The sequence below is a fragment of the Dermacentor variabilis genome, chromosome 10, assembly GCF_050947875.1.
Source record: "Dermacentor variabilis isolate Ectoservices chromosome 10, ASM5094787v1, whole genome shotgun sequence".
In the NCBI taxonomy this organism is placed as follows: Eukaryota; Metazoa; Arthropoda; class Arachnida; order Ixodida; family Ixodidae; genus Dermacentor; species Dermacentor variabilis.
In genome coordinates, this window is record NC_134577.1 from 86,675,385 (window position 1) to 86,702,820 (window position 27,436).

The 27,436-nt window shown below is 45.4% G+C and overlaps 1 protein-coding gene across 3 annotated transcripts in view; it reads right to left on the minus strand.

The window, feature by feature from the left end:
• Nucleotides 1-11,797: 11,797 nt before the first annotated feature.
• The window catches only part of LOC142560759 (uncharacterized), a 33,074-nt gene continuing 17,435 nt past the window's right edge, over nt 11,798-27,436 (minus strand). For 2 of the 3 annotated variants that reach the window (XM_075673083.1, XM_075673085.1), the window contains 3 exons: nt 26,858-26,937; nt 24,650-24,721; nt 11,798-12,016 (listed from right to left, as the gene is read on the minus strand). In XM_075673083.1, the coding sequence (XP_075529198.1) occupies nt 11,844-12,016; nt 24,650-24,721; nt 26,858-26,937 (325 nt within the window). In that variant the 3' untranslated portion in view covers nt 11,798-11,843. Of the gene's footprint in view, nt 12,017-12,377; nt 12,522-24,649; nt 24,722-26,857; nt 26,938-27,436 lie in introns of all 3 variants that reach the window. The other variant, XM_075673084.1, reaches the window with a different exon arrangement.

Below are 27,436 nucleotides of genomic sequence, written 5' to 3' on the forward strand. Positions count from 1 at the left end.
ATGGCAATTGTTATCTAGACGATGTCATTGACACGTTCCTGTGCCGGAGTGAAATGATAACCAAACAACACAAGAGCAAGCGCGCTTTAGAGAGGCACCTAAAGATTGTTTTTGAAGTGTTCCTAGTGAACGAGCGGATTGCTTCGATCATATTGTGCTAGAAGTTTGACGATCTACGTAAAGCCATGGGCTTTTGTTTCGTGCTCAGCGTCCAGGAACAGTCTTCTAGAGGCACTTGCCATTCACGGTTACCAGAAAGCACTTTTATTGCAAATTAATAAATTTTTCTTGGAGGAGGTCACGCGACAGCTCTCAATACTGACGAAACGGAAAGTCCTACACGCGATTTGGCTCCAGGCATCGGCCAGGTTATTCAAGAGCAAGTAATTCAAGCTATTCTGCCTCGGCTTCGGCCAATTACCATAGCCATAGGACTGATATGCTCGGCAGGCGCTTCAAGTGTGCCTGATGTATCCGTGTTTTTTGAGCTGCCATTTCCTCCACAGCCAACGACTGCCCTATTGGATGGGCTCCAACACTAGACAAATCAATGGCGCAGTTCTGACAACCGCCCCGCATGCTTAAGGTGCAGTCCCGAGGTACAAGTGTTACGTGTGTGCCACCGACGATTCGTGTCATCTTCGAGTTCAATACGAAGCCCTATTGAGCCTACCTACGCCTTCCGACTAGTTCCGTCCACCAGAAATCTACAGGTCAACCAAACCTGATACCTCAGCCCTTAGGTGGTCGCCGCTGGCCGTCCCCTTGTGGTCACCATCTTTCCTCTACGCATCGTGGGGCTATTTATTGATGTTTGAGGTTTAATGGCGGAAGGGCTAGGTATGGCCAAAGAGCGCCACGCTCGTGGTAATGAATATGTAGTGGTCTGATTGGTTCTGTGAATTTGATGTGACGTGGCTGTAAAGAGGCCTAAAAGAGTTGGTGCAAATTGCGTAAAATGTACACGTAATAAAATTATGGCAATTAATAATGACGTGTACTATGATCACTAAAATGCATAAAGAAAGAATGACGCCTTATATAAAATATGCGAGATGTTAAATTGCTCAGAGCACTACTGCCTCGCCAGAGCCCTTGAAGCACAATGGCATAGAGGCATGTGATATTCAAAATAGTTATCACACCGGCATCCTCTGAAGAAAGGAGGCGCTACGAACTAATGGGGCTAATAACATGTAGCACAACTTCTTTCAGGAAGCATAGGACAGCGTTGGTATCAAAGAGCGGTTCTGCACCGAGTAACATAACTGGATGAAGGAGGATGTGCGGCCGGTATGCTAAGGGAAAATGTGTCTTTGTTTCGGCTTCGGCTTCCCGACACTCCAGAAGGACGTGGAGGACGGTCAGGCTCTCCCCGCATCTACCACAGGTTGGAGGCTTATTTCCGGTGAGTAAAACATTATGTGTGCCAAATGTGTGTGCTATTCTTAGACGACGGAATAGGACATCTGTCCGGCGTGATTTTGTTACAGGAGGCCATAAACGTACGTATGTGGCTTTATTACATGCAGCTTATTATTTGTTTCCATGTCCCCCAACCATTGCCAGTAGTTTCATAGTTTCCTTCTTAAGAAAGACTTCAGGTTTGTGACAGGGGCCAAATCAGTAGGATTGACTGCATGCAATGAAATTGATGTGGCCATCTGGTCTGCTAGAACGTTACCATTGATACCCCTATGTCCAGGCACCCAGCATATGTTGGTTAGATATATACGCTTTACATAGGACGGAATAGAGTACATTAATTAGATGATTTTTGTGGTTACAGAATGATATCAAGGCCTTCACAATACTAAGGGAGTCAGCATAAGTAACAGATTTCTGGATTTTTGATTTCTTTATATGCTTTGCAGCCGACAACAGTGCGTAAGCTTCATCCGTAAAGATGCTAGTTTCCGGATGCAGTACATCGGTTTCCGAGAAGGATGGACCCACGGCTGCATAGGACACCCCGTCGTGTGACTTCGATACCTCTGTGTAGAACTCCGTGCAGCAGTGTTTGTACTGGAGTTCCGGATATGCATTGGATTTCAATCTCTGGAGTGTGCTTTGTAACTTGCATGAAAGTTAAATCGCATTGTAGCATCTGCCACTCCCAGGGAGGTAGCAGCTAAGCTGGAGGCATTAGGCGATGTTGAAGGATTGGGACATCCATTTCATCGCTAAGCTCCCTCATACGCAGCGAGAAAGGTTGTCTTACGGAGGGCCGATTACGAAAGACTGTAGTATAGGTCATATCGTTAACGCTATTAAAACATGGATGTTGAGGATTATAGTGGACTTTCAGAAAATATGTTTGGCTGATGTATGTTCTCTGCCGATGACGTGACCGCTCATTTGATTCTACATATAAACTTTCAATGGGCCTTGTTCTGAAAGCGCAAGTGGCCAGTCGGATTCCTAGATGGTGGACTGGGTGTAGCATCTTTAGCGCGCTCGGGTTGGCAGAGTGATAAATCACGGCACCATAGTCCAATCGTGATCGAATGAGGCTCTTGTAGAGATTCATTAAACACTTTCTGTCACTGCCCCATGTAGTCTGGGACAGAAGTTTCATTATGTTCATTGTTTTTAGACATTTTTCTTTAAGGTGTTTAATGTGGGGGATGAATGTGAGTCTATAGTCAAGTATACCACCCAGAAATTTGTATTTTTTGTTTACAGGTATCTGTTGTCCACAAAGTTATAAGCAAGGATCTGGGACCAGGCCTATCTTTCTTGTGAAAGAACACAAGAACTTTTGTTCGGATTGATCTTAAATCCATTTTCGTCTGCCCACTTTGACACTTTGTTCAGGCCATGCTGTACTTGTCTCTTGCACACTGCGAGGTTACAGGATTTGAAAGGCATTTGAATGTCGTCCACGTAGACACAATAAAAGACGGCCGGTGGCAATGAAACACGAAGCTTCTTCATCTTTACAATAAAGAGCGTGCAGCTGAGCACGCCTCCTTGGGGTACACCCGTGTCTTGCGTATGGGGACGTGAAAGTACATTGCCGACTTTTACCCGGAAGGTACGATTGGACAGATAGCTTTCTATTACCTTTAGCATATTACCATGGATGCCCATTTCTGACAAGTCTCTTGAGATTCCGTAATGCCACGTTGTGTCATATGCATTTTCCGTATCAAACAATATTGATAAGAAGTTTATGTATAAATGCGTCCTGGATATTTCCTTCAACACGTAGGAGATGATCGGTTGTGGAGCGCCCTTCTCGTAAGCCGCACTCATAGGGATCAAGCATTTTGCTCACTTCAAGAAAATGCATGAGTCACCGATTCATCTTTGTTTTTTTGAAATACCTTACAAAGGCAACTTGTGAGGGCGAATGGGCGGTAAATTCCCACTGAACAAGCATCTTTGTCTTGTTTCAAAACAGGAACCGCAACGGCTTCTTTCCATGCAGATGGAAGGTCTTCTGCAGCCCTAACGGCGTTGAAAATTGTGAGTAGTCTAACTTGGGTGTCGTTGTATAGGTTTCACATAATTTCATAGATCATTCGGTGAGATCCCGGTGCAGAGCTCTTGCATGAGCTCAATCAGCTCTCAACTCGGCTATACTAAAAGGACAGTTGTACGGTTCATTCTGTGGCCATTTTCTTATGAGTGGCTTACATTCTTCTATTTGTTTATATTTCAGAAAGGATTGTGAATAATGGTTTGAAATTGACACGCGCTTAAAGTGTTCCCGAAGTGAGCCTGCCTGATTTTGCAGAGTATCGCCCTGTGTGTTTATCACAGGGAGTGAATATCTTTGCCGCCCTCTAGTCGTATTAACCCTGTTCCAGGCTTTGGCCTAATCTGTGAACGAGTTAATACTCGATGAAAACTACTGCCAACTTTTCTCGTGCCTGCCGGCGGGTTCTCCTGCCTTGGGAGTTTACTTTTTTAAAGTTGACGGGATTCTCTGCAGTGGAAAAAGCACCTAGCAGCCCCCATGCTTTGTTCTGTTTCTTTACGAGCGATCCTACATTCATCGTTCCAACATGGGACACGCCGTCTGCATGCCGAGCCACTTTATTCAGATATGCATATAGAGGCAGCATCTGCAATGAGGGCTGTGAAATACTGCACAGCAGCATCACTTCCTAAGGAAGACATGTCATTCCATGAGATACTAGTGAGAGTCCGGAATTTCTCCCAGTTGGCTGTATCGATCTTGCACCTAGGAGGCTGTGGTAGATATTCGTTTTCTTTATATGTTCTCAGCAGTATGAGGAAGTGGTCGCTCCCCTAAGGCTTGTTCATATGTTCCCATTCGAGTTCAGGCAGTATAGACGGGGAAACTATGCTGAAATCAATTGAGGAAAAGGTTCTGTTTGCAAGGCAGTAATATGTGGGCTCCTTCTTATTCAGGAGGCACGCACCAGAAGAAAAAGGGAACTGTTCAACACGGCGACCTCGCGCATCTATACGAGGGTAGCCCCACAGGCAGCTGTGCGCATTGAAATCACCCAGGACAATATAAAGTTCTGGCGATTGGTCTATAAGGGACTGAAATTCATGTTTCGTTCATTTGTAACGTGGGGTAATGTAAAAAGAGCTAATGGTGATGAGTTTGTTTAGGAGAACAGCTCGAACCGCCACTGCTTCAAGAGGCGTTAGTAGCTGTAAAATTTGACACGAAATGGTGTTTTGGATAACAATGGGGACCCCTCCCTATGATGCGACAGCATCATCGCGATCTTTGCGACAAGTCATATACTGCCGGAGAAAGCTTGTGTGCTTTGATTTTAAGTGTATTCCCTGTAAACAAAGCACTTTTGGGTTGTGTTTGTGGTTGAGTTCTTGCACATCATCAAGGTTTCTAAAGAGACCTGTGACGTTTCATTGAATTATCTGTGTATCCACGTTGGTAGTAAATAGGTGCTGTGTGTACAGAAACAGGAGTATTAAATACAGGTATTTCAGATATTAGATTACAGAGCTCTTTCGAGGCCCTGTAATCGGGGTTTTGCCCTTTCTTAAGCGTTCGAGGGAGCCTCGCCGCTCTTTAGGCACTTGGCGCGCCGTGGGGATAGGTGTAGTGTCCATTGCCTCTTATGAGGCGCCGGATATGTGCTCTTGCGAGCAAAAGTTACCAGAGAGAGTCCCGCCTTGGAGGGCAAGACCCCTGCGCCCACCAGCCCGGAGGTCAATGGGGGTCCCTGAGGGATTTGGCTGCGCCGGCCGTTGCCAGCGCTGAAAGGGCCCTGGCAGGTTGAGGCAGCCTCGGCTGTTTCCACCTTCGAGATCGATGGTCCCTTCTCGGTTGATCGAGCAGCGCTAGCTGCAACCGCCGCGGGTGCAGATGCCGTAACTGCCGACTGACTGCTTGTGGGTCGGACATCCACCGGAGGCCATTGTGACGCTGCCCCTTGACGCACCACATCGGAAAAGGTTTTCTTGGGCAGGTAGGATACCCGCCTGCGTGGCTCCTTGAATCTTATATTTTCCTTTACTTTAACTGTAACAATTTCCTTTTCTTTTTTCCAGGATGAGCACGACCGCGAGTACGCGGCGTGCTCCCCATGACAGTTGACACACCGGAGAGCGTTCACAAATACAGCACGGCTAATACGGATAAAACGGATAATACGGATAATCATGAATACAGCAGCACCTGTACCGACGAGCGCAAGAGATCTGATGCCATCAACGGAAACTTAAATAACGTTAGCGGGGGAAAAACGGGGACTTTGATGTCCCGACGATGACGCAGTTCGTGCCTCAGGAACTGCGGATATCAGTTTTCCGCCTCAGTAGTACTGGCACTGGGTCTACGACGTATGGGTGAGAGTGTGCGCCTACGAGGGGAACGCGAGCGACGAGCGCCGTAGAACTGTGACTGCGGTGCCGGTATGTCATCAGCAGCGTAGACTTCCGGCGGTGGTCGTTGAGGCACGCGGAAAGGTCGGAAGTCGGAGCTGGGTCGTCGCGGGCAGCCCACGAAGGCCGGCAAGCGCCGGCGGCAGAAGCGCACTACATGGCCCGTGGTACCGCAGGCATAGCATATTGTGCGGTTGTTAGCAGTACGCCAAGGATTTGTACCCTGCTGCTGTGCACTGAAAAAGGGATCCGCCGGCTTGCGAGGCGAAGGCGGAGGAAAAAACAACGGCGGGTGAGGCGCTGAAGGCGGAGGAGAGAACCCCGGCAGACGAGGCGTACGTGCAACGGCTTTGGCATACATCAGAGGCGCGGAGGCGGGAGCCGGCTGACACGGAGGTGGAAGAGCTTTGGTCACTTGCTCTTGAATTATCTGTCGGATCGCTGGAGCCAAACTTTGCGAAGTATTCTCCGTGGTCGGCAAAATCGAGAGCGGTCGTGCAACCTCCCCGCGCACAAATTCTTTTATTTGCGTCAGCAAAGTTGTGTGGTTGTCGCCAATAATTAATGCTGCTAACGAACCTTCCGTAGGCGGTGGGCGCCGAGCTAAGATACGTTGTTTCCGTACCTCGTCAAAACTTTGGCACAAATTGATAATTTCAGCCACGGAACGCGGATCCTTCGCTAACAACATTTGAAAGGCGTCGTCATCAATGCCTTTCATAATGTGTTTTATCTTGTCCTGATCTCACATTAACGGATTCACTCGCTTACACAAGTCAATGACATCTAAGATGTGACTTGTGAAAGTTTCACCGTGATGTTGGGCACACCCCCGTAAGCGTTGTTCTGCGCGAAGCTTGCACACAGCGGGGCGCCCGAACACTTCTGCGAAACTTGTTTTGAATGTGCTCCATGTTGCGAAATCGTGTTCGTGGTTTCGGAAGCAGAGGTTCGCGACACCGGTTAAGTAAAACAGCACGTTGTGCAACTTGGTGACGTCGTCCCACTTGTTATGCTGGCTCGCCCATTCGTAAGATGACAACCAATCCGCCACGTCATGATCATCGGTGCCGCTAAAGATGGCTGGATCACGCTGTCGCAACACACCGGAAACAATGACCGCCGGAGGCTGTGGTGCATCTTCCTGGGTGGTTTCGTCAGGCATGGTCGCAGCAGTATAGGTAACGTCCGGCGTCGGAGTTCCACTTTCCGAGTTCTACCCCGCAGCTCCACCAAATGAAAGGGGGTTTATTGCACCTCGTACGCGGTATCGCAAGTAGCGCTTGATCTCGAGGCCTAGGCGTTCGCATCAGCAGCCCGAGCTTGGGTCTCGCCGCAGTGGTGGTAGTCCCCACAGCGCCACATGCATAGTAGCCACTACAATGTATATATATATATATATATATATATATATATATATATATATATATATACTCCTGCGGGATTAGCTTCAACCCACAAGAGTGTTATACGCACGTACGCTGGCCTGTCAGCGAGCCAACAGGCCAGCGTGCCCATTGGGCTAGCGAAGACGCCAGTGCGCATGCGCGGTACAACATGCGCAGTGGCATATTCGCTTGTCCGCTGCGCCCAGTAGCTCAAAGACGTCAACGTAAACATAAGAGCGCGTTATTGTACAGGGTGCCATCTTGGGCCTCATGTTAAACATATCCAAGCCAACAATCTATTAGCAACCATGCTGTCGTTTCTATGCAAGGAGGTTATATACTTAAACTTCTGGAGTGCCAGGCCCAGCCGCCGCCTGCGGGAGTGCGTGAAGCCTTCGGCGGCCATATTGCCAGAAGAAATAGCGCGGCTCCAGCATATATGTGGCCGCGGTGTAAGCGCGGTGCTTCTGCACCTGCGGTTCCGCGACGAAAACTAAAATTAAACCCCTTTATTAAGTATTTAAGAAGTGTGTGATAGATAAACATCAGTCCGCCAGTGTGCATCACGGTTGTAGAAAAAAATGTCTTAAGGTCGCTCCTGCGTTGTGTTTAATGAGTTGCGAGAACTCAGAACTTCATATTTTCTGTTTTGTTCATTCAGTAACCTGGCGTGTTCATTGGCAGCGCGATGCCCTTTTCTCGATACTTGGTACCGGCCCGTTTTGGTAGCGACATGACCTCGAAATATGGTATGCTTATGCCATTTCTTGAAAACTCACTATTTGTTTATATGAGTGTTCAAGTCGCTGATGAGGCAGCCGTGTCAGCTTTAAAGTTAGGAATGAGCGTTTTTGATTCCATCCTAGAAAACAAGCAAAAATATCTATGGACACTTTGCTGAGCTAAACTGCGATAGCCGAAAGCCTATCTATGACTGCCTCTGTTGCTGGTGTCGGAGCTGTTCTGCGAACAGACGCCGCCGTGGCCGCGAGAATGGGATGCAATCACAGCAATATGGCTGCAACGTTTGTCGCCGATGTGCGCGCTCCCCAACGCCCAAGTCCGCGATCTCCACGCGCCCACTCGCACAGCGCTACTTGCATGGCACCTCCTCTCCTTGCTCCCCTCGCCGGTGATCACCGCTTTCCTGCATCCACCACGGACTGCGCCCGGACACTCATGAGCTGCTAAACGCTTATGCCCTAATACAACAGTATGTCTTATTTTTGTCCAGTGTTTCAGTTTTAACCGGAAAGACTCAGTGAAAGAAAACTTACAGTAAAGCTAAGGCGATGATCTGCATGCAGCCGCAAGTCCACATGCACTCCGATGAGAGTAGCCTGCCAAAGTTAGTCACGTGTTAAAGAGCGGCTCAAGCAATCTCCTCTTTTTTTCCATTTTTGCATCCATTCTGCCTGCGTCAGTGACGAAAACAAGAACTCGGAAGACCGATAAATCGAAGGTGGCAGGTGAAGGCGGTAGCGTAGTGGTTAACGTGCCCAGCTCTGAAACATAGAACACTTTGGATGCAGGCGCTAGAACCACGTGGCTGGTGAAAACACCTTTGCGTGCTCTCTGGGGAGGACGAAGCTCAATATGCGGCGGCGGCGTGACGACGACGGTTGGCGTCAGCGCAACAAGATAAGCGGCCGTGCAAAGTCGTATCGAAAGCCGAAAGTATATTCAGAGGAAATACGGTATGCCCCTATCGACAAAAACAAAAGCGATGAATAACGAGCGCTGCAGTTGAGCGAGGTTGTACACCGATAATATCACCAAAGACAGCGTAGCGCTCCTATGCCGGTAATTAGAGGGAATGTACGACAACAGCATGTCAACTAGCGGGTAATTATTGCTTCATTAAGGTCGTTGCATTTTTGTGTATTGTGTAGCACGAGCGAGTAGTGTAAGAGGTGACATTGAAGAGAAAGCGGTGAGGCGAAGTCAGCGAAAAGTAGTTGAGGATAGCAATACTGAACGTCAGCGCCGTGTTGAAGAAAGCCTGCGACTTCAGCTGCTCAGCTCTCCAGAAAGGCTTTAGTGGTAGCATACCGTTGGGCGTATTTGGTAACCACAGCGATAGACACACACTTTGCGTAAACGAAAAGAGGAATAGGGCAGAGTTAGTTGAATATTAGAATAATGAGAGAAACCGTGTGGTGTATGAAAAGATTGAAGAAGACAATGAGGTTAGATGGATGGTCTTTTTAAGCTAAATAACATATGTCAACACAAATTTATCATCGTGGTCATATTTGCGCAACACGCCACGGTTGCCTTTCACCAGGACATGATGGAGTTACGGCGATGACAGTTTGCGCTGGGTGCTTGAGAATAAAAACGAGCACAACAGAGCCGTCCGAGGGACGTGTAGGGCTAGGGAACAAGGTCATCAGAAAATCGAGTACTTCGGCCCTTGTTTATTTTGTTCAGCCTGACGTCAGCGTTTTATTCAGCGTTTATCTCTGAGGAAACGAATTCGAGCTATGTTTATTTGCATTATAATGGCGGGCGTAATCAGGCAAACAATGAAAACATTAGATGGCGCCTGAGTACTCTGTGTAGAATACGTACGACAATTATAGCAAGAATACATTATAAGAGAATGTAATTCGAAAACAAGTTCACTTATTATTACAGGGCAGTAAAAAGGAAGTGCCTTGACAGCATACCTGTGGATGACGCAAATAATGAACATACTGAAAGAAAGCGGGTCTGTAGTTAACTGGATGGACCGTGCGCGTCTTGGCAATGGGATAAAAGTTACTCCTGAAGGCGGGAAGTCTAGAGGGCAAACCGAACAGTTGGCTCTCGCAGTGATAAAACCCCGCAAAGGTCCTTTTGACGCCACGACGACACGCGACATTACGTCAACAAATAAAACATCAAAAAAATGCAAACCTTTCTTTGCCTCTTCCTTTCACTTTTCCACTGATGCTACTGCTGTCTTGCGCGCCGTATTGGTGGGCGGGGGGTGCATATACATGGAAGGAACGGGGCAGAGAGGAATTGCGACGCGAGAAACTCGTTTCGAGCTTTTCATCGCGTCACACGTGCACAGTGCTCTCTGGAACTTCCTTGGCGTGGTTACATTAGCCTCTTTACAGCTTTAATTATCTATGACCCACCGCAAAATCATTGCTGAACCTGCAGTGCTTGCCGCTCTAATAACGTGCAAGTACTGAGGAGAGGTAAATAGACTGGTAGAGAGGGAGCAAGGAGATGGGGCAGGGAATTGTTAGAGCCCGCGCAATTGCGCAACATGTGAATAACAGCCTTGCCACTCTTCGCTCGCATTTCCTCCCCCTACAGGAGGGAAGGTCGTAAGAGGGAAAACGTTACGTTAAGGAACCGAAGACAAGAGGCGAAATACAACAACACCCCTCTACTTAGATTTAGGTGTGCGTTAAAGAACCCCAGCTGGTACAAATTATAACGGAATCCCCCAGTACTGCGTGCCTCATAATCAGATTGTGCTTCTTGCACGTAAAATCACAATTTGTTATTTACCATTCCCCAACTATGTCCTTGGGAGTCGCACAACCCTTAAATACAAGTGCCAGGAGTTGTGCGCGAGGTCGTGGGTATGTGGGTAGCCATTTTGGCGTTGGATATCTGCTAGTATACATTGCGGCTATATGGTATAGGAGGAACGGAAACATGGTAGACAAAACGGAGAACAGACAAATGCCACATATATTATTGCATAGTAATCTTAAATGTCTTCTTTCACGCACGTGGATAACCGTGACAGGACAGTACTTTCACAACTATGTGGAAGTACTGTATATGTCCTGCTTAAAGGTGTACCTGGCCAGGTGGCCAGTAAATGGGACGTAATATTCTGAGCAGCTTCGGCCGTAGCATGTTAACGGACGACCACACAGAGACAGTTTGTACAATTCTTGTGTCATTCCTTTTGCCTCAAGAAGGAAAACGAACTTATCCATGCACCCACCTAAATAATTATGCGCATCTCTATTCGCAGCTGCTGCGGTAGCCCACGAGTGTGGATAGCAAAGTCGCTAGAGAAATAATTGGAGGCACCTTAATGAAATCGATAAGTCAAAATCAAAAGCCGTCCACGACGGCGTCACTCGTAGACGCTGTGTGGTGTTTGGAAGTTAAGAATAAGTGCCGACTGAAGAAAGACTCCTAAGAAGACTGCTGCGTGGTGCTTCGGATGATTACCCCAACTTGTTTACTCCTTAGTATCAGAAAAACAAAAAGGGAAAAGAAAAAAACAACCGCATCATAAACCCAGAATCAATCATCGCTCGTCGCGACTAAACGCTCTTAGGATGATAAGTCATTTCCAGCCGACAACGGGCTACGCTTTATCGAGCACACTGATAACGCCGGCGAGACAAGCATTGTGGCAAAGTTCAATGCGCAGGTATAGCTTTTAATTATTTTATGTTTGTTTTGTTGACGTCATCGCGCGTCACCGCGGGAAGTTTGAAAAGTTTAAGGTCGGTACGCCACGTGGTGGCACTCACACAAAATACACACTCGTGTCCAGAAAAGCTGGATACGTTTTAGTGCGAGCGCAAATTGTTCGTACTGTGAGCCTATTCACTTACAACAGATAACGCATTTATTTCCTTGCCTTGCTTACATTCAGCAGCGACTCGGGAGACCAATGCAAATAAAATTTGAATCAATGCAGCTGCGCTTGTAAACCATGATTTTCGTCCAGCCACAAATTTCTTGATACGCTTTGTCACAGTCACCCGACGTCGTGATGTGCGAATTCCAGGCGTACTGTTCACATCTGATTGCACCGCTCCAATCTGGAACAAAAGACAAAAATATCATCATATTTTCGTCGTATTTTGTTGGTTTTCAGAACACGTACACTACACTCCAAACAAATGAGTTCGTTGTTCTCAAGCTTGTTCTTGAGATCCATTATATTTGTAGTTTTAGTAACCTTTGATAATTTCACTTGAAAAACTTTGACTTCTGTATAAATGAAGTATTTCGCGCTGTGCAGATTTCGAGCCACTGCTTCCTGAGAAAACGAATGAATGGCTGTCGGCAATGCACATGGACCATAATTGACGACACATAGCATAACTAGGCACGCATCAAGGACCCATGTCGTTACAAACGGTGCCATTGAGTGTAGCCTGCACAACTCTTTCCGATTACCTGCTAATGTGTCTTAGCAGGCCGAGGTACCACCTTGCTCTAATTCGCATGGTAGCGGAATCTTTAGAGACGCCGAAGCCTTCAGAAAGTGTCGGTTCATCAGTGGTTCATAGGGCTTAGACCAATCTGTATGAGGAGTGGACACTACCGATAGAACAAAAATTCGGCAGCAATCACACCATATACGGTGAGCAAAAACGGTGATGCCGTTTGTATTATTAGCATATTTTTTTTCGCCAGTTTGCGAGTATGCCAGTATATTTACACATCACAGAACTCGAACTAAATCTGCTCTGTACTAGTCAGCACAAATTTGAACGTGGCTTTCGGTGCTAGCTTTTTGCATATAAAATCCTATCAAATTCACATTCTTGTCCCTCAATAGAGTTTTTACATACCGTCTTGCTTTTTCTCTAAGAAATGGTGCGCTCCATGCTGATCCCGTTAGCATTACCTTGGTGCTTGGTCATTATTTCTTTCACATCCGGCTAAACACACCACGCCACGTACCATATGTTAGGACATTATTTCATTGTTCCTTAGGTATGTGGACACTCGATAGTGCGAAGAAATGCTTTATTGATAGTGAGTTTGCGTTGAAAGAACAGTATTTCTCATATATGCCCGAATTTCTGGCAATAGTTGTTTGCAATACAGTTTGGCACACAGTCCCTACCAACTGTGCCAAAATAAAACATACGCATCACACTATGTGCTCCCGAAACGCTGCGCATAATAATCATAATTCATGTTTACATTTACAACTGCGTCAATACTGCAGTGCCCAGAGAGCACAAGAACATACTGCAGCTTACTATAACGACTCGACCATAGGTACAACTTTTGCTCAGACTTCCCATACCGATTCTAGCGTTGTGTAGCCGTCCAAAATAATTGTACGCGAATGTGCGATGAAACACTGAAGGATATTTAGAATGTATATTCATAACAATTGCAGCGCTGGCCAGTTTAGACGATAGCTAAAGAATCAGGAGCAATTCCTCGTCTTCACCGGAGCACCCGCGTGCTCGTCCACAAGAAACACGCAATCTGCCTGTATAATTATTCCCTACGGCAGAAGCACCATGCCGGTGTGTCTAAATATCAGCGTCAATAGGGGAGTAGTAAGGCTTCAGACGTTCGACATGCACGTCTGTGGAATACCGGACAGATAAGGCACCAGCATTGACTGGGGCGATTTCATACGTAACTGAAGTTACGGCACGCAGCACTCGGCCGGGGCCTCTGTACCGGGACAGCAGTTTTTCTGACAGCACGATGTGACGAGTCGGGGACCACAGGAGTAACAGAGACACGCGCGAAAAGTGGACCTCTCTGAGCTGTCGATCGTACAAACGCCATTGCTTCTCTTGGGTGGTCATTAGGCGAGTGTGGGCAATTGCGTGTGCTTTGACTGCCCTGAGGATTGCGGTAATTGCATATTCGCTGGCCTCTACTGCACCAAAAAGAAGATACGTGTCCAGTGGCAAGTTTGTTCCCCGGCTCAACATCAGAAAAAACGGGGAGTAACCGGCAGTGTCGCTCCGCGAATAGTTATGTGCATATGCATATAACTTCGCGTATATATGCATATGTAACATTGGGTAGAGCAAGGTCCAGATTATTGTGATCGGTCGAGGCATACTTTGCAGACATACCCGTTAGGTTGTTGATGGAAAGACGCAGTCAGCTTGTGCTTGGTAGAGCAGGACTGCAGGAGGTCGGCGATGACTTTTGAAATGAATGTCCAGCCACGTTTGTTGAGCAGTCGCAAGGAGCTCCACCTTTGAAAATCACGTCGTGTAAAAGAAAATAGGTGGCATCTGTGGCGCAGCTTCTTAACAGCGCTTTAGTGATTCCATAGCGCGGGGTGCAATCTGCTGCCACAGCCACCCATTGTTTCCAGACGCTGATAGAAGGAAAGAGCCAAGTAAGTACAAGCCAATGCGGAAGAACGGCACCAATGGGACGTCGAGTCGTTGGAGTCGTGCGGGAAAGACCACCGATGACGTTTATTGGCGCTGCCATTTCGCGCGTGCCACAACGCACTTATATACGGAGCGGGCAAAGCCTGGCCAAAGGAAGCGGCGGCGAACCGAGTCGTATGTGCGGGAGACACCCAGGTGACTGATAGTTGGTAAGACATGAAGTTGATGCAAACCAGTTGACTGAAGGCGCGTAGGAATAATGACGAATAGGGCAGGACAGTCAGTGCGAAACTTGAGGCGGTATAATACATCATCCCGGAAGACAAACAAGCGATGGGGTGAATTGGAAAGTGAAGATTTCAAGCGCTTCGCAATGGCGTGCAAGGGGGCCTCACAGCGTTGCTTGTTGGCCAGGTGGAGCAGTTGAGAAATGGAGAAAACGCAATCGTTGGTATCGGCGTAAGGCACGGTGGCCGGATAAAGCGATAAACTGTCTGCATCGTGATCTAGGCTTCCCCACTTGCACTCTACCACATAGGAATATTATCGTAGCCGGAAAGGCCAGCAAGTAAGCCGGCCGGTAGAATCCTTGAGCGACGAAAGCCAACAAAGCGCACGATGGTCCGTTATTACACAGAAGTGCGTGCCATACAGATACTGGTGAAAGTTGGAAACGGCCACGGAAAAGGCTGGGTATTCTCGCACAATAATCCAATAGTTCCGCTCCGCTTCTGTGAGGACACGGCTAGCGGAGTTGATAACAATCTCTTTTCCCCGTTGGCGTTCTGCTAAGGCGGCTCCAATTGCGTGACCACTGACATTGGTACGGACATCTGTAGAAGAGGGCGGGTCAAAGTGAGCCAGTACAGCCGTTGTGGTGAGCTGGGCAAAAGCGGAAGCTTGAGTAAGGCCCCATGTAAACATAAACGGTGCAGACTTCGTGAGATCACTAAGAGATCGGGCATCGCGGCGAAACCTTTCACGAAATGTTGAAGGTAAGAGAATAGTTCTACAATCCTCCGCACGTCTTTCATAGGCTGAAGTACAAGAAAAGACGTTACACCAGTTTTTTCCGGCACTGATTGAATACTGGAACCATCGGCAAAGTAGCCCAGCACTACGATCTGCCGACGACCAAAGTGATATTTCAATTAATTCATTTGGAGGTCAGCTCTGCGCAGTACTTGAAGAATAGCTGATGAGTGATATAATTTTGTTTCCAACGTATGGTCAAATACGAGAACATGGTCTAAGTAGAAAAGTCATGTTGACCATTTGAAACATTGAAGCAAACTTCATTTTACGTTCCAACATTGCTGCGGCGTTGCATATACCAATTGGTATAACATTGAATTGACGTAGTCCATCAAAGTGAGAAATGCGCTCTTATTTTAGTCCTGTTCCTTCACAAAAATCTGCCAATAACCAGACCAAAAGTTCATTGATGAAAATTAGTTGGCACCATGGAAAAAATCGAGGGTGTCGTCAATGCGTGGCAAAGGGGTAGACGTCTTTTGTTATTTGGTTTAGATGATAATAAAAAACGCCGCGCGCCATCTTTCTTTTTAAAAAACACAAAGGGCAAAGCGCACGGGCTGGATGAGGGTTGAAAAATACCTTTAGCAAGCATCATGTTCACTTTATCTTGAATAATCTTGCGCTCTGACGCCTAAATTCGATATGGTCGGCGATGAATTGAACTAGCATCACTAGTATTTATGTGATAAGTGAAGTAACAAGTGAAGTAACAAGTGAAGCATAGAGAAAGACATTCAAAAAGCGCGGACACTCACATAGAGCTCAGTGGCCAAATTGACTGTTGCGCACCAAGCAGATGGGATTGATACCTTCCGGTTGTGGTTTTACATGCGCGCGTTTCGAACGCCAGCTGGCATGCTAACGCCCGGCTGCGCTAATCGATGCGTCATTTTTTCCGTCTGCTGCTCATCCGCGCGCGGTCTTAGTGAGGAATCGCTTTATTATTTAGTGAAAATGATTGCTTACGATTCTTACAAGCCTCCATAAATCCTGTACCGCATGTAGTTTCACAAGTTAGACGCAAGACGCCCTGCATATGCGGAAATGTTTAATTATGACAATATAAGTGCTCCTTCCAAGTATTTCTGGCATTCACGCAACGTTGTGGCGCCAGGTAAACGGTAATAGTTCCTGTAAGTACCTTCACTGGACGGCATCAGCTAACAAAGTGAATTACAAACATGTTTCGTTTTGGCACTTAGACCTTATAGTCTTACTGCTTGTAGAGGGGAAAAGTGTTGCCCGTAGTTCGCGCGTTCGGTAATTCTGTTGCATCGTGCTGACAGCTCCAAGGGCTAGACATCCAGGATGGTTAGCACAGCATGAACTCGGTATCCCAGTCTCGAGAAATTAAATTGGTGGTCATTGGGATGATGTTCCATCTGGTGAGCCGGCACATGGCCATTAGTTTTGAGAACTAGTCCTAGAGGATGACGATTCCGGTTGAGAGTCTGTGGGTGGCGAGAGACGTCACCCTTCAATTTTCTGGTCACTTCGAGGACTAAGCGTGAAGAACGAGTGTCCCCGCAGAAGTTCGTCGTCATGGATTTGCAGGCCTCTAAGTGGTCACCTTATCTAAAGTTTCGTGGATTGCATGGGCACCGTTAGCTGATGAAGATTTGCACTTAGAGAATGTGCACTGCGTATCTGCGTGGGCATGCTAAACTCGCAAATCTGGTTAACCTGCGAGCGGAAGGGCAAGGTGGTACTAAACTAAATGGGGTCCCGCCTTGCGAACTTCCAGATGACGACTGCACCCTAGACAGTCCACGCACAAGCAGCTTTAATCCCAGATCCGGTGCAATGTCACTTTCGGGTTTTGTCATCAAATATAAAAATATGAGAGCGATGCCCTGGCTGCCTCTAAGCTTCCTTCATGATTGCAATTTTTATAATAATGATGATGGTAGTATTTTTACCCAACGCGGCAATGTTTTCGTCTTCAATGTTCCAAAAGTGTTCTCTAGATAAATATTCTGACCGAGGAGAACGCTCTAATGTAACTGCCTGCTCATCGGTGAAATATCTAGCCGTATGTTGCGAAATAAAGCCCTAGTCGTAGTTAGGGCGAAAACGAACACAGTGTTTACTGTTCCAGATTTTTTGTGGTACTCCAACGCCTGGGTCATTATCGCTTCGTATTCAGCGCCACTCACACGCGCATGATGAAGGCAGCAGTCTTTGTGTTCAAGCTTGTCTACGAGGACTCGCGAGTTGAAAGCCGTCGGTTCGGTTGCATTCATGGCTTCAAGGTTTGGTGTGGTTACTCAGGAAGCGGCAACTCCAATTTTGCGATGCTGATGACGTAGCCGGCCCATTAGTAGTTGTTTTCCCGGCACCATATTGTAGAGAGGAAAAGGACTGCGTGTTTGCCAGTTACGATTGTTCCTCATCCTCATCCTCATCAGCCTGGTCACGCCCACTGCAGGGCAAAGGCCACTCCCATACTTCTCCAACAACCCCGGTCATGTACTAATTCTGGCCATGTCGTCCCTGCAAACTTCTTAATCTCATCCGCCCACCTAACTTTCTGCCACCTCCGGCTACGCTTCCCTTCCCTTGGAATCCAGTTCATAACCCCTAATGACCGTCGGTTATCTTGCCTCCTCATTACATGCCCTGCCCATGCCCATTTCTTTTTTTTATTTCAACTAAGATGTCATTAACTCGTGTTTGCTCCCCCACCTAATCTGCTCTTTTCTTATCCCTTAATGTTACACCCATCATTCTTCTTTCCATAGCTCGTTGCGTCGTCCTCAATTTGAGTAGAACCCTTTTCGTAATCCTCCAGGTTTCTGCCTCGTAGGTGAGTACTGGTAAGGCACAGCTATTATACAGTTTTCACTTGAGGGATAATGGCAACCTGCTGTTCATGATCTGAGAATGCCTGCCAAACGCACCCCAGCCCATTCTTATTCTTCTTATTATTTCCGTCTCATGATCCGGATCTGCCGTCACTACCTACCCTAAGTAGATGTATTCCCTTACCACTTCCAGCGCCTCGCTACCTATTGTAAATTGCTGTTCACTTCCAAGACTGTTAAAGAATACTTTAGTTTTCTGCAGACTGATTTTTAGAGCCACTCTTCTGCTTTGCCTTTCCAGGTCAGTGAGCATGCATTGCAATTGGTCCCCTGACTTACTAAGCAAGCCAATATCATCAGGGAATCGCAAATTACTAAGGTATTCTTCATTAACTTTTATCCCCAATTCTTCCCAATCCAGGTCTTTGAATACCTCCTGTAAACGCGCTGTGAATAGCATTGGAGAGATCGTATCTCCCTGCCTGACACCTTTCTTTATTGGGACTTTGTTGCTTTCTTTATGGAGGACTACGGTGGCTGTGGAGCCGCTATAGATATCTTTCAGTATTTTTACATACGGCTCGTTTACACCCTGATTCCGTAATGCCTCCAGTACTGCTGAGGCTTCAACAGAATCAAACGCTTTCTCGTAATCAATGAAAGCTATATATAAGGGTTGGTTATATTCTGCACTTTTCTCTATCACCTGATTGATAGTGTGAGTATGGTCTATTGTTGAGTACCCTTTACGGAATCCTGCCTGGTCATTTCTTGACAGAAGTCTAAGGTGTTCCTTATTCTATTAGCGATTACCTAAGTAAATAGTTCGTAGGCAACTGACAGTAAGGTGATCGGTCTATAATTTTTCAAGTCTTCGGCGTCCCCTTTCTTATCGATTAGGATTATGTTAGCGTTCTTCCAAGATTCCGGTACGCTCGAGATCATGAGGCATTGCGTATACAGCGTGGCCAGTTTCTCTAGAACAATCCTTCAACAAATCCGCTGTTACCTAGTCCTCCCCAGCTGCCTTCCGCCTTTGCACTGCTCCCAAGGCTTTCTTTCATTCTTCCGGGGTTACTTGTGGAATTTCGAATTCCTCTAGACTATTCTCTCGTCCATTATCGTCGTGGGTGTCATTGTTACAGTATAAATCTCTATAGAACTCCTCAGCAACTTGAACTGTCTCATCTATATTAATAATGATGTTGCCGGCTTTGTCTCTTAACGCATACATGTGATTCTTGCCAATTCCTAGTTTATTCTTTACTGCTTTTAGGCTTCCTCCGTTCCTGAGAGCTGGTTCAATTCTATCCATATTATACTTCCTTATGTCAGCTGTCTTACGCTTGTTGATTAACTTCGAAAGTTCTGCCAGTTCGATTCTAGCTGAAGGGTTAGACGCCTTCACACACTGGCGTTTCTTGATCAGATCTTTCGTCTCCTGCGATAGTTCACTGGTATCCTGCCTAACGGAGTTGCCACCGACTTCCATTGCACACTCCTTAATGATGCCCACAAGATTTTCGTTCATTGCTTCAACACTAAGGTCCTCTTCCTGAGTTAAAGCCGAATACCTGTAATTGTTCAGTGAGACTTTTTTTTAGGTCTTTTGGGCATGGGGGGGGGGGGGGCAGGGTCAATTCGCATTATTGAAAACGTGGTAGATGAGCCAAAACTTAAGCTTTTGAATCGAATCTTGCACATCTCGTGCCAATTGCTAGTCGTTTATTTTGAATGGGGCAAGAAAAGCATTGTTGGCCTGAAAAATATAATTTAATTTGATTTAAGTTATCAGCAGTAGCGGCGGCACTCTTTGTTGCACATTGAGACATTGTCAGTGCCAAATAAGGTGGGCGTGTTACTTCGAATTTTGTTCAATAATGAAGTTCTGTTGAATTGCAGCTGAAGTAGGAAAAATGTAAGCAAATTGAATTTCGCAGCTCCAATATTAGCTGATTTTATGAAGTGTAATTTGACGACACCAGGGTTTAGTGGACATAGAAGCGATATTGGCAGTTGTCACTGTATTTCCTTTAATATATTTCCCAAAGCGTCCTTTATTTATTTATTTATTTATTTATTTATTTATTTATTTATTTATTTATTTGTATACACTCAAGGACCTGTAATTAGTTGTACAGGGCAGTTACTTGGCGGAAACTGTCATGTAACCCCATATGATATTCGGATGCATGCATGCTGTCTATTTCTTACCATATTATAATATCTATTAGGTTATCATATATATGTTATCTATTAGCACTTCTTGAGATCGACGGCGTATGTGAACGCCTGTGATTGGAACGTCTTTTATGTTACTTCTTTACTTTTTCTGTTTTCTTTTTCTTCGTGTCATGTATATATATATATATATATATATATATATATATATGTATATACATATATATATATATATATATATATATATATATATATATATATATATATATATATACATATATATATATATGACACGAAGGAAAACTTATTCAGAGAACTCTATAAGAAAATGTAATCCGCTGGGTGAAAGGAGGCACAATCGGGGTTCCAGGAGCTTGGCCCGGCAATATGAAACACCAAACATGTACATCGGCCGAGAAGTGCAAATCTAAATCGGCTGATGTGATAAGCTTGTTTCGCTTTCTTACGGTTCTTTTGCTATGTTGGGACTTTTATACAGCCAGCATAGCATATAACGGAAACGTAGACCACCACTTTCCCTCATGACAGCATCAACCAGGAAAAGTTTTTTCATTAATTGCCTTACGTGCTCATTCAGAAACTTCGAGCGGTTACATTGCCATTTCGCACAAAATTGCTAAAATTTGTGAAATTTCTATTTTCCCTTTGTATCATACATCTCGATGCTTTTTGCACTAAATATACGCAGTAAGAAATTTTGCATCGAAACAATAAATTCAGGTCCGCAAGGGTTAGCATTCCGTTTCCTCATGTCACGAGAAGGCGACGAAGCCGTGCTTGTCCTTACATTCCGAACGTTATCTTGGCAAGAGAGCGACAATTAGTCGCTGGCACCCAGCCCGTAGATGGGAAGACCACGTTTATGTAGGTAAATTCGCCACCGGGGAACGCGATCTTCAGAAAAAAAGCTGCAGAAATTGAAAATAAGTCGGACATGCTTCTGACCAATCCCGTCCTTGCGGGTGTGGGCCATAGTATGTAAATCCTAAACATCGTATCACCATGAATACGCCGCGATCATCTCAGAGCTAGCTGGCATTGACACAATGTGTAGCGGCCACTTCTCCGTTTCTCTGATGCAAGGCGGAAATGAACTCGTGTCATATAAATTCAAAGTCTTGTTTAAATATATATTTAGACATGGCGCTGACCTCAGAATTTCTCGGAGGTGCCCCTAGATGGCACAGCGTACGCAGCACGACGCGCGAGAGCAGACCCTGCTGCCTACACACAAAGGCGTCTGTTAAGCGACAGGATGGTGTGTCATTGAATTGCTCATCGCAAATTGCATTAGCGTCGGCGTTGTCGTTGGCGTGGGTTCTGCCCGTATTTTTTACATTAGGAAAAATTATGGCAGAACTCACCTCACAATGACTATCGACGGTAACGTGATAAGCATATGAGCAGCGTAGTGACACACTGCATTCCTAGACTAGCGTTTACTTGCCGTCTGTAGTGGCCATTCTCAGACTTTCATTCCTTCGCTTATATGCGACATACTCCGGTTTCGTCCAACTTCGCAATGCCGCTCGCTTGCCAAGTAGCACATGAGCATGATGGCATGACGCCGGCGCAGTGATGACGGTGAAGTGACAAATAAAAAACTACGTCGATAGACTAAAGGCGGTATGACGACACTGGCATGGTGTCAATAAGATTACAATTTTAAATCATGAGAATTTAACGGCTATCGCATGAAGACGGCGACGTAGGGTCTATTGGATGAAGACGAATAGATGAAGACGATGGCTCCACGACGATATTATTACGACTAACCGATGACGAAGACGGAATGACGACAATTGCATGCCGATAATGGCATGACGAACACAACGTTACGAAAACGTACGCACGATAATGACTCTCTTAGGGCGACAAATAAAGACTAGGGCATATGAACCACGGCACAATTGCGATTGAAAGAGGACACCATCAATACCATAGAATGATGAAGAACAAATGACATTTATGGGTCAACGAAGGTGGTATGAAGACCACTGCAAGACGGCAATTGACTGGCTTTACAAAAGTAATGACAGTGGTAAATTGACCGCATGATAAAAATGGCGTAATAAAGACTGCGTGACGACGACGGAACACTAATAGTTGGACGTATACCTTAATATGACGAAAATATAACGACCTCGACGACATAACAACGGCGGTATGACAACAAATACAAGGCAACTGCTGTGTGACTATGACAAACTAACAACGATGGAATAATAATGTTATGAGTACGATGGCATGAGGGCGAGTTCACGACGACAACCAGATGACGACGCTATAATATCTGCAATAGCACGAACCTGATGGCTTGACGACAAAGGTATAGAAATGTATGCGTGACGACGGCGGCATGACAGCGGTACGATGAAAAGATGGCGACATGCGTTTGGCGACAATGCTCAAGTCATTCACGAAGCGTGAATGACAACGATGACGTGACGGTCACGGAATGACGAGAGTCGGATCGATCATGAAGCTGGAATGACTACGATTACACGACCAAGACGAGGCGACGGTGGTGGCGTGGCAACAAATACGTGATGACTATATGGCGACTATGATGATACTACAATGGCATGAGTGGAAACGGCTTACCAAATTGGAATGACGACTATTCAACAATCTTGAGGGCATCATGGCCACGAGTACCTACTAGTGGCCCAAGCTGTTTGAAAGCTTGGGCAACTGGGTCGGTATAAAAGGCATGATGGCGATGGCATGACGGGAGTCTCAGCACGAAGCCGGAACTACAACAATGAAACAACCACGACGCCGTCCCGACCGACGTAGTCTTTCACGTACTCAGTGGCTCAAGCTGGTAGACCACTTTAGGTCACTGGGTCCGCGTAGGGGGATAGATAGATAGATAGATAGATAGATAGATAGATAGATAGATAGATAGATAGATAGATAGATAGATAGATAGATAGATAGATAGATAGATAGATAGATAGATAGATAGATAGATAGATAGATAGATAGATAGATAGATAGATCGCTGGGAGGTGCGTTCGCCTTTCAATCGGCATAAGGAAATGTCCGACGACCGTCTTACACTGCCTCTATCCTCGTGACATTGCTGCGTCTATGTCGAGCAATGTGCAAATGCAAATTTCGCGTTAGAACTTTGACACAGCTTGATAGTAGTGTGGGTCTTAAATATAAACTCCGTGTGAGAGCACAGTTGTAACCTTTGTGGTAAATAAACATACACCTTGCACAAAAATGAATTTTCAGAAACTTTAGACAAATGCAATTGTGTAAATTCCGATCTGTTATTTCAATGTTATTACACACCGCTCTACTGTTATTTCCGATGAATTCCTTCATCAGCTTTAGGACTGCATAATTTTTTTGTTGATCACATAAGGCTGGAATGCATTCAGAATTGACGTAGATCGAATTTTTTCCGCAACTACTTCAACTCGAACGATGTTTTATTATTAAGGCGAAAGCCTTTCTGGGCTCATTGAGAAGTTTTTGTCAGCAAACCTGACCGCCGGATTGTCCGCCGAAGCGTCTCCACGCCATACCAAGGCAGATTAAGGAATGAAAAATGATTTATAGTTACTGTTAGGGAATAATAATGTTATAATAGAGATTGCTAGATGTTTGGCTAGTAATGACTTGCAATGACTACTAATGGCTCGGAAATGACCAATATATCTAACAACCACTTGTAACGACTATTGATGGCGATGATATGACCAACATGTTTAGCCACGGCTTCTAATGGCCGCAATTTATTACAAATGACTAAAAATGCTTAGTAGTGAGCAATAATGACTAATATTGACTGAAATGACTTGTACTGACCACTAATGACTACGAAAAGACCAATACGTCGAACGAGAACTTGTAGATGCTACAATTTATTAGAAATGACTAAAATGCTTAGTAACCACCAGTAATGCCTAATAATGATTGAAATGACTTGTCATGACTACTAATGACTTGTAAGAAGAGAAATAGAAAAGGGAAAGAGAAAGAGGCGCATGATAAGAGGAGGAGAGGTAGGCTTTCGCCGTTCACCTCTTAAGAGAGACTGTAATTTTTCTAGTATCTTTTATGTTAACGTGCTATCGTATTCGATCCAATGTCTTCTCTTGGTACAGTACCAAAACCGCAATTCGGATGAGAAAATTTATGAAATAAGTATTTGAATATAATGTTTAGATAAAGTGTTCGCACCAACACTGGTGGTTGGTACAGGCACCTCCTTTGAAATCTCTGAAAAATCATACCATAGGCACAAATCCGCAAACATACTTGGCCTTAACGTTGCACTTACCTCTGTGAGTGAAAATGCCGCACTTTTCTTTTGATGTCCAATATTGAAACTCGTAGGGTCTCGCTTTATGTTCTATAAAGATACAGCACGTAGTGCGCTTTGCATAAGTCCACAACGCAAACAAGGGAAAATAAGTGGTTTTTTTGACATACATTTCGAAGTGAATAGAGACGCTGCATTAGGTTAATGATAAAACGATGCTTTATACTAGTGTGCATTCTAATGCTACAATATACCGTAGGCGAAAATTAGGGAGAAGCGCACAATCTGGACATCGAAACTGATTGCTCGCCACTGCCTCCCTGCTTTAAACCGTGTAGTTTTCATCGTACGAGAGGCAAAGTGAAGAAAACGCAGCCTACGAAATTGTCAGCACTGTCATCGCTTTCCAAAATGACATTGGCTCATAGGAAATGTAGTTGTTCACCTCTAAAAACAACGAAGGTCCTCGACCAGCTTAGTTCGAGATTTCTTTACTTGTGAATTTGTAAATTACGAGGTAGTTTTATCCTAGCATAGTGCAGATTATTCCGTTCATTTGACATGTTTGAGAAGGGCGTATCAGTGCATTCGTCAGCGACTGGGACGTTACGAAGACGTATTCGCTTCATAACGGCAAAGATGACAACTGCAGGCGCCGTGGCGCTCCACTCATACGCCTCTGCTGCAAAACCTGGGCCGCGCCATGTCTTCTGCTGAAGACACGGGCGCTATGCTCGCGCGTCTTGGTGTTGTAGGTGAGCGGTAGTATCGAAATTTAGTAGCGGCGATTTGATGGGCGCGGAATCTCAACTATCAACTAAAACAACCACTCACCACAACTTCATGGCAATGTTCACGTGTAGTAAGATAAACGCGGGCTTAGTGCTACTGTAGTAATTTGCTACGTCCCCGACACTGTTGTATGTGCATAAGCTGTGTCTCGCATAAAGTAAGATAAATACCAAGAAATCAATATCCTACGCACTGTAGGAATCGATATTATGCGAATAATTTGGTTAGTAGCTCGGCTACTCTGCACTTCTCGGGATTACGCAAAAGCAATACTAGGCGAACCAACGTCTTTGTTAAAGACGAACACCAAGGTCACGGACTGGAGCGTGCGTGTGAGGAGAGTACAAGACGATGGCGATGATGACCTTGTAGGATTGCATAGCATGATTCATTGCAGAAATTCACGGCATGACTTCTGAAGTTCTGCTGAAACAGGTTGATGCCTGCTTACGACGTGCCCATTTTTGGGTTCTACATGTATACTCAAAGAGCCTCAGCGACAGAAAAGCCGATTTTGATGTCATCAGCGACGCTGTGTAACCGGGCGTACCTATGACTACGTATTGTGGTGCAGGTTAAAACGACGATGGAATTTGCACGGCGGCATTTAAACGTTAAAACATGTTCAAAATGGGCTTGACCCTAAGGTGGTGCAGTGGCGCACGCTTCCTACGCAGCGTTAGCTGCTATAAGACAAGTCGTGGTGAATATTGCGCGTTCTCGGAGATGGGGGGATGCAGTCTAACGCAGCGTCTAAAAGGTCGAGCTGCCTTAAGAAAAGCGCCACGTAAAGCACGAGCCAAACCTCTTAAAGAGCGAGTTTATGGAGCGTATGCTCGGAGGACGAGGTTCGATTCGGTTGTCAGCAGGATTTTCTTCAATTACGTCGGCCTGAAACGTGGCAAGACAGGAAATACTCACCTCCCTACCTGCCTCAAAGCTTCTAGAATGAGTCAGAGAATAGCTCACCTCAAACAATGGGTGACATGCCTGTGCATCCTAAAATTATTTACAAAAAGCATTTTTGACACAAGGAGGAAAGTCTGTAATCACTATTACAATTTGCATTTTTCTGTTAATTTCAAGCCGTTTAGTTTGTGCCGGCCTTAGTAGTATTTTCCCTCTCCCTTTCATACTAGATAAAAGAGCATGGCTAAAAAATAAATGAATTTTTATGTGCATGCAAGCCGGTGCTAATAAGCATCTTTATATTATACGGCACTTGTTGATGGTGGGGCATGATGTCTCAAAATGACACTGAAGCTATAGGACATTGGTGGAGAATCCATGGTAAGATTTTATGATGTGAAGCAGGGCGAAATTAAATCTAACTAGGCTAGCTTTCGGCGTTCCGAATCTAGTTTAGGTAGCTTTCTCACACGCGTGCCAAAATCAACCCGAAGTTCGCGATCAACAGGCCGCATTCTTTCTTACCTTTCTCTACCTTTAATCTAATTTTCATCACAGGCACGTTGGTTGTGTTGACCAGCTTGGCACGTTCCTCGAATTTCCTCCTGTGGGAAAACCAGTCACGCGTTACTTAGTGCCGCAAGAATGAGGTATCTAAATGGGAGATGTCCGCTGCCAACGAGACTTGTCAATTTCGTACAGAGAAATTGGAAACTAGCTTGTTGAACGCCAATGAAGGAATCTTCTTAGAGGCTGTGATCACTTCCAGAACGTGTGTAATATACTTTTCATAAAAGTGCACAAGAGGTGGCCACCTGGTGGCCTGAAAGTGTTAGCAAGCAATCAATAAGAGCTATGGATGTGTAGGGTTAACTAAAATGTTTTATACATTTTCTCGTGCAAATAACTCGCCACGGCCATAGCCACAGGCAAACTTGAGACTATTAACTGAAAATTTTGGGACCTGTGTCTATGGCAAAATGGATGCTTTGATGAACACACATATTTAACGCTGGTTAGTCGCACCGCTAATGGCAAATCTACATTAGCACGACAAATCAACCACCCAAAACACGATTAAATTATTATTGTAAATGCACATTG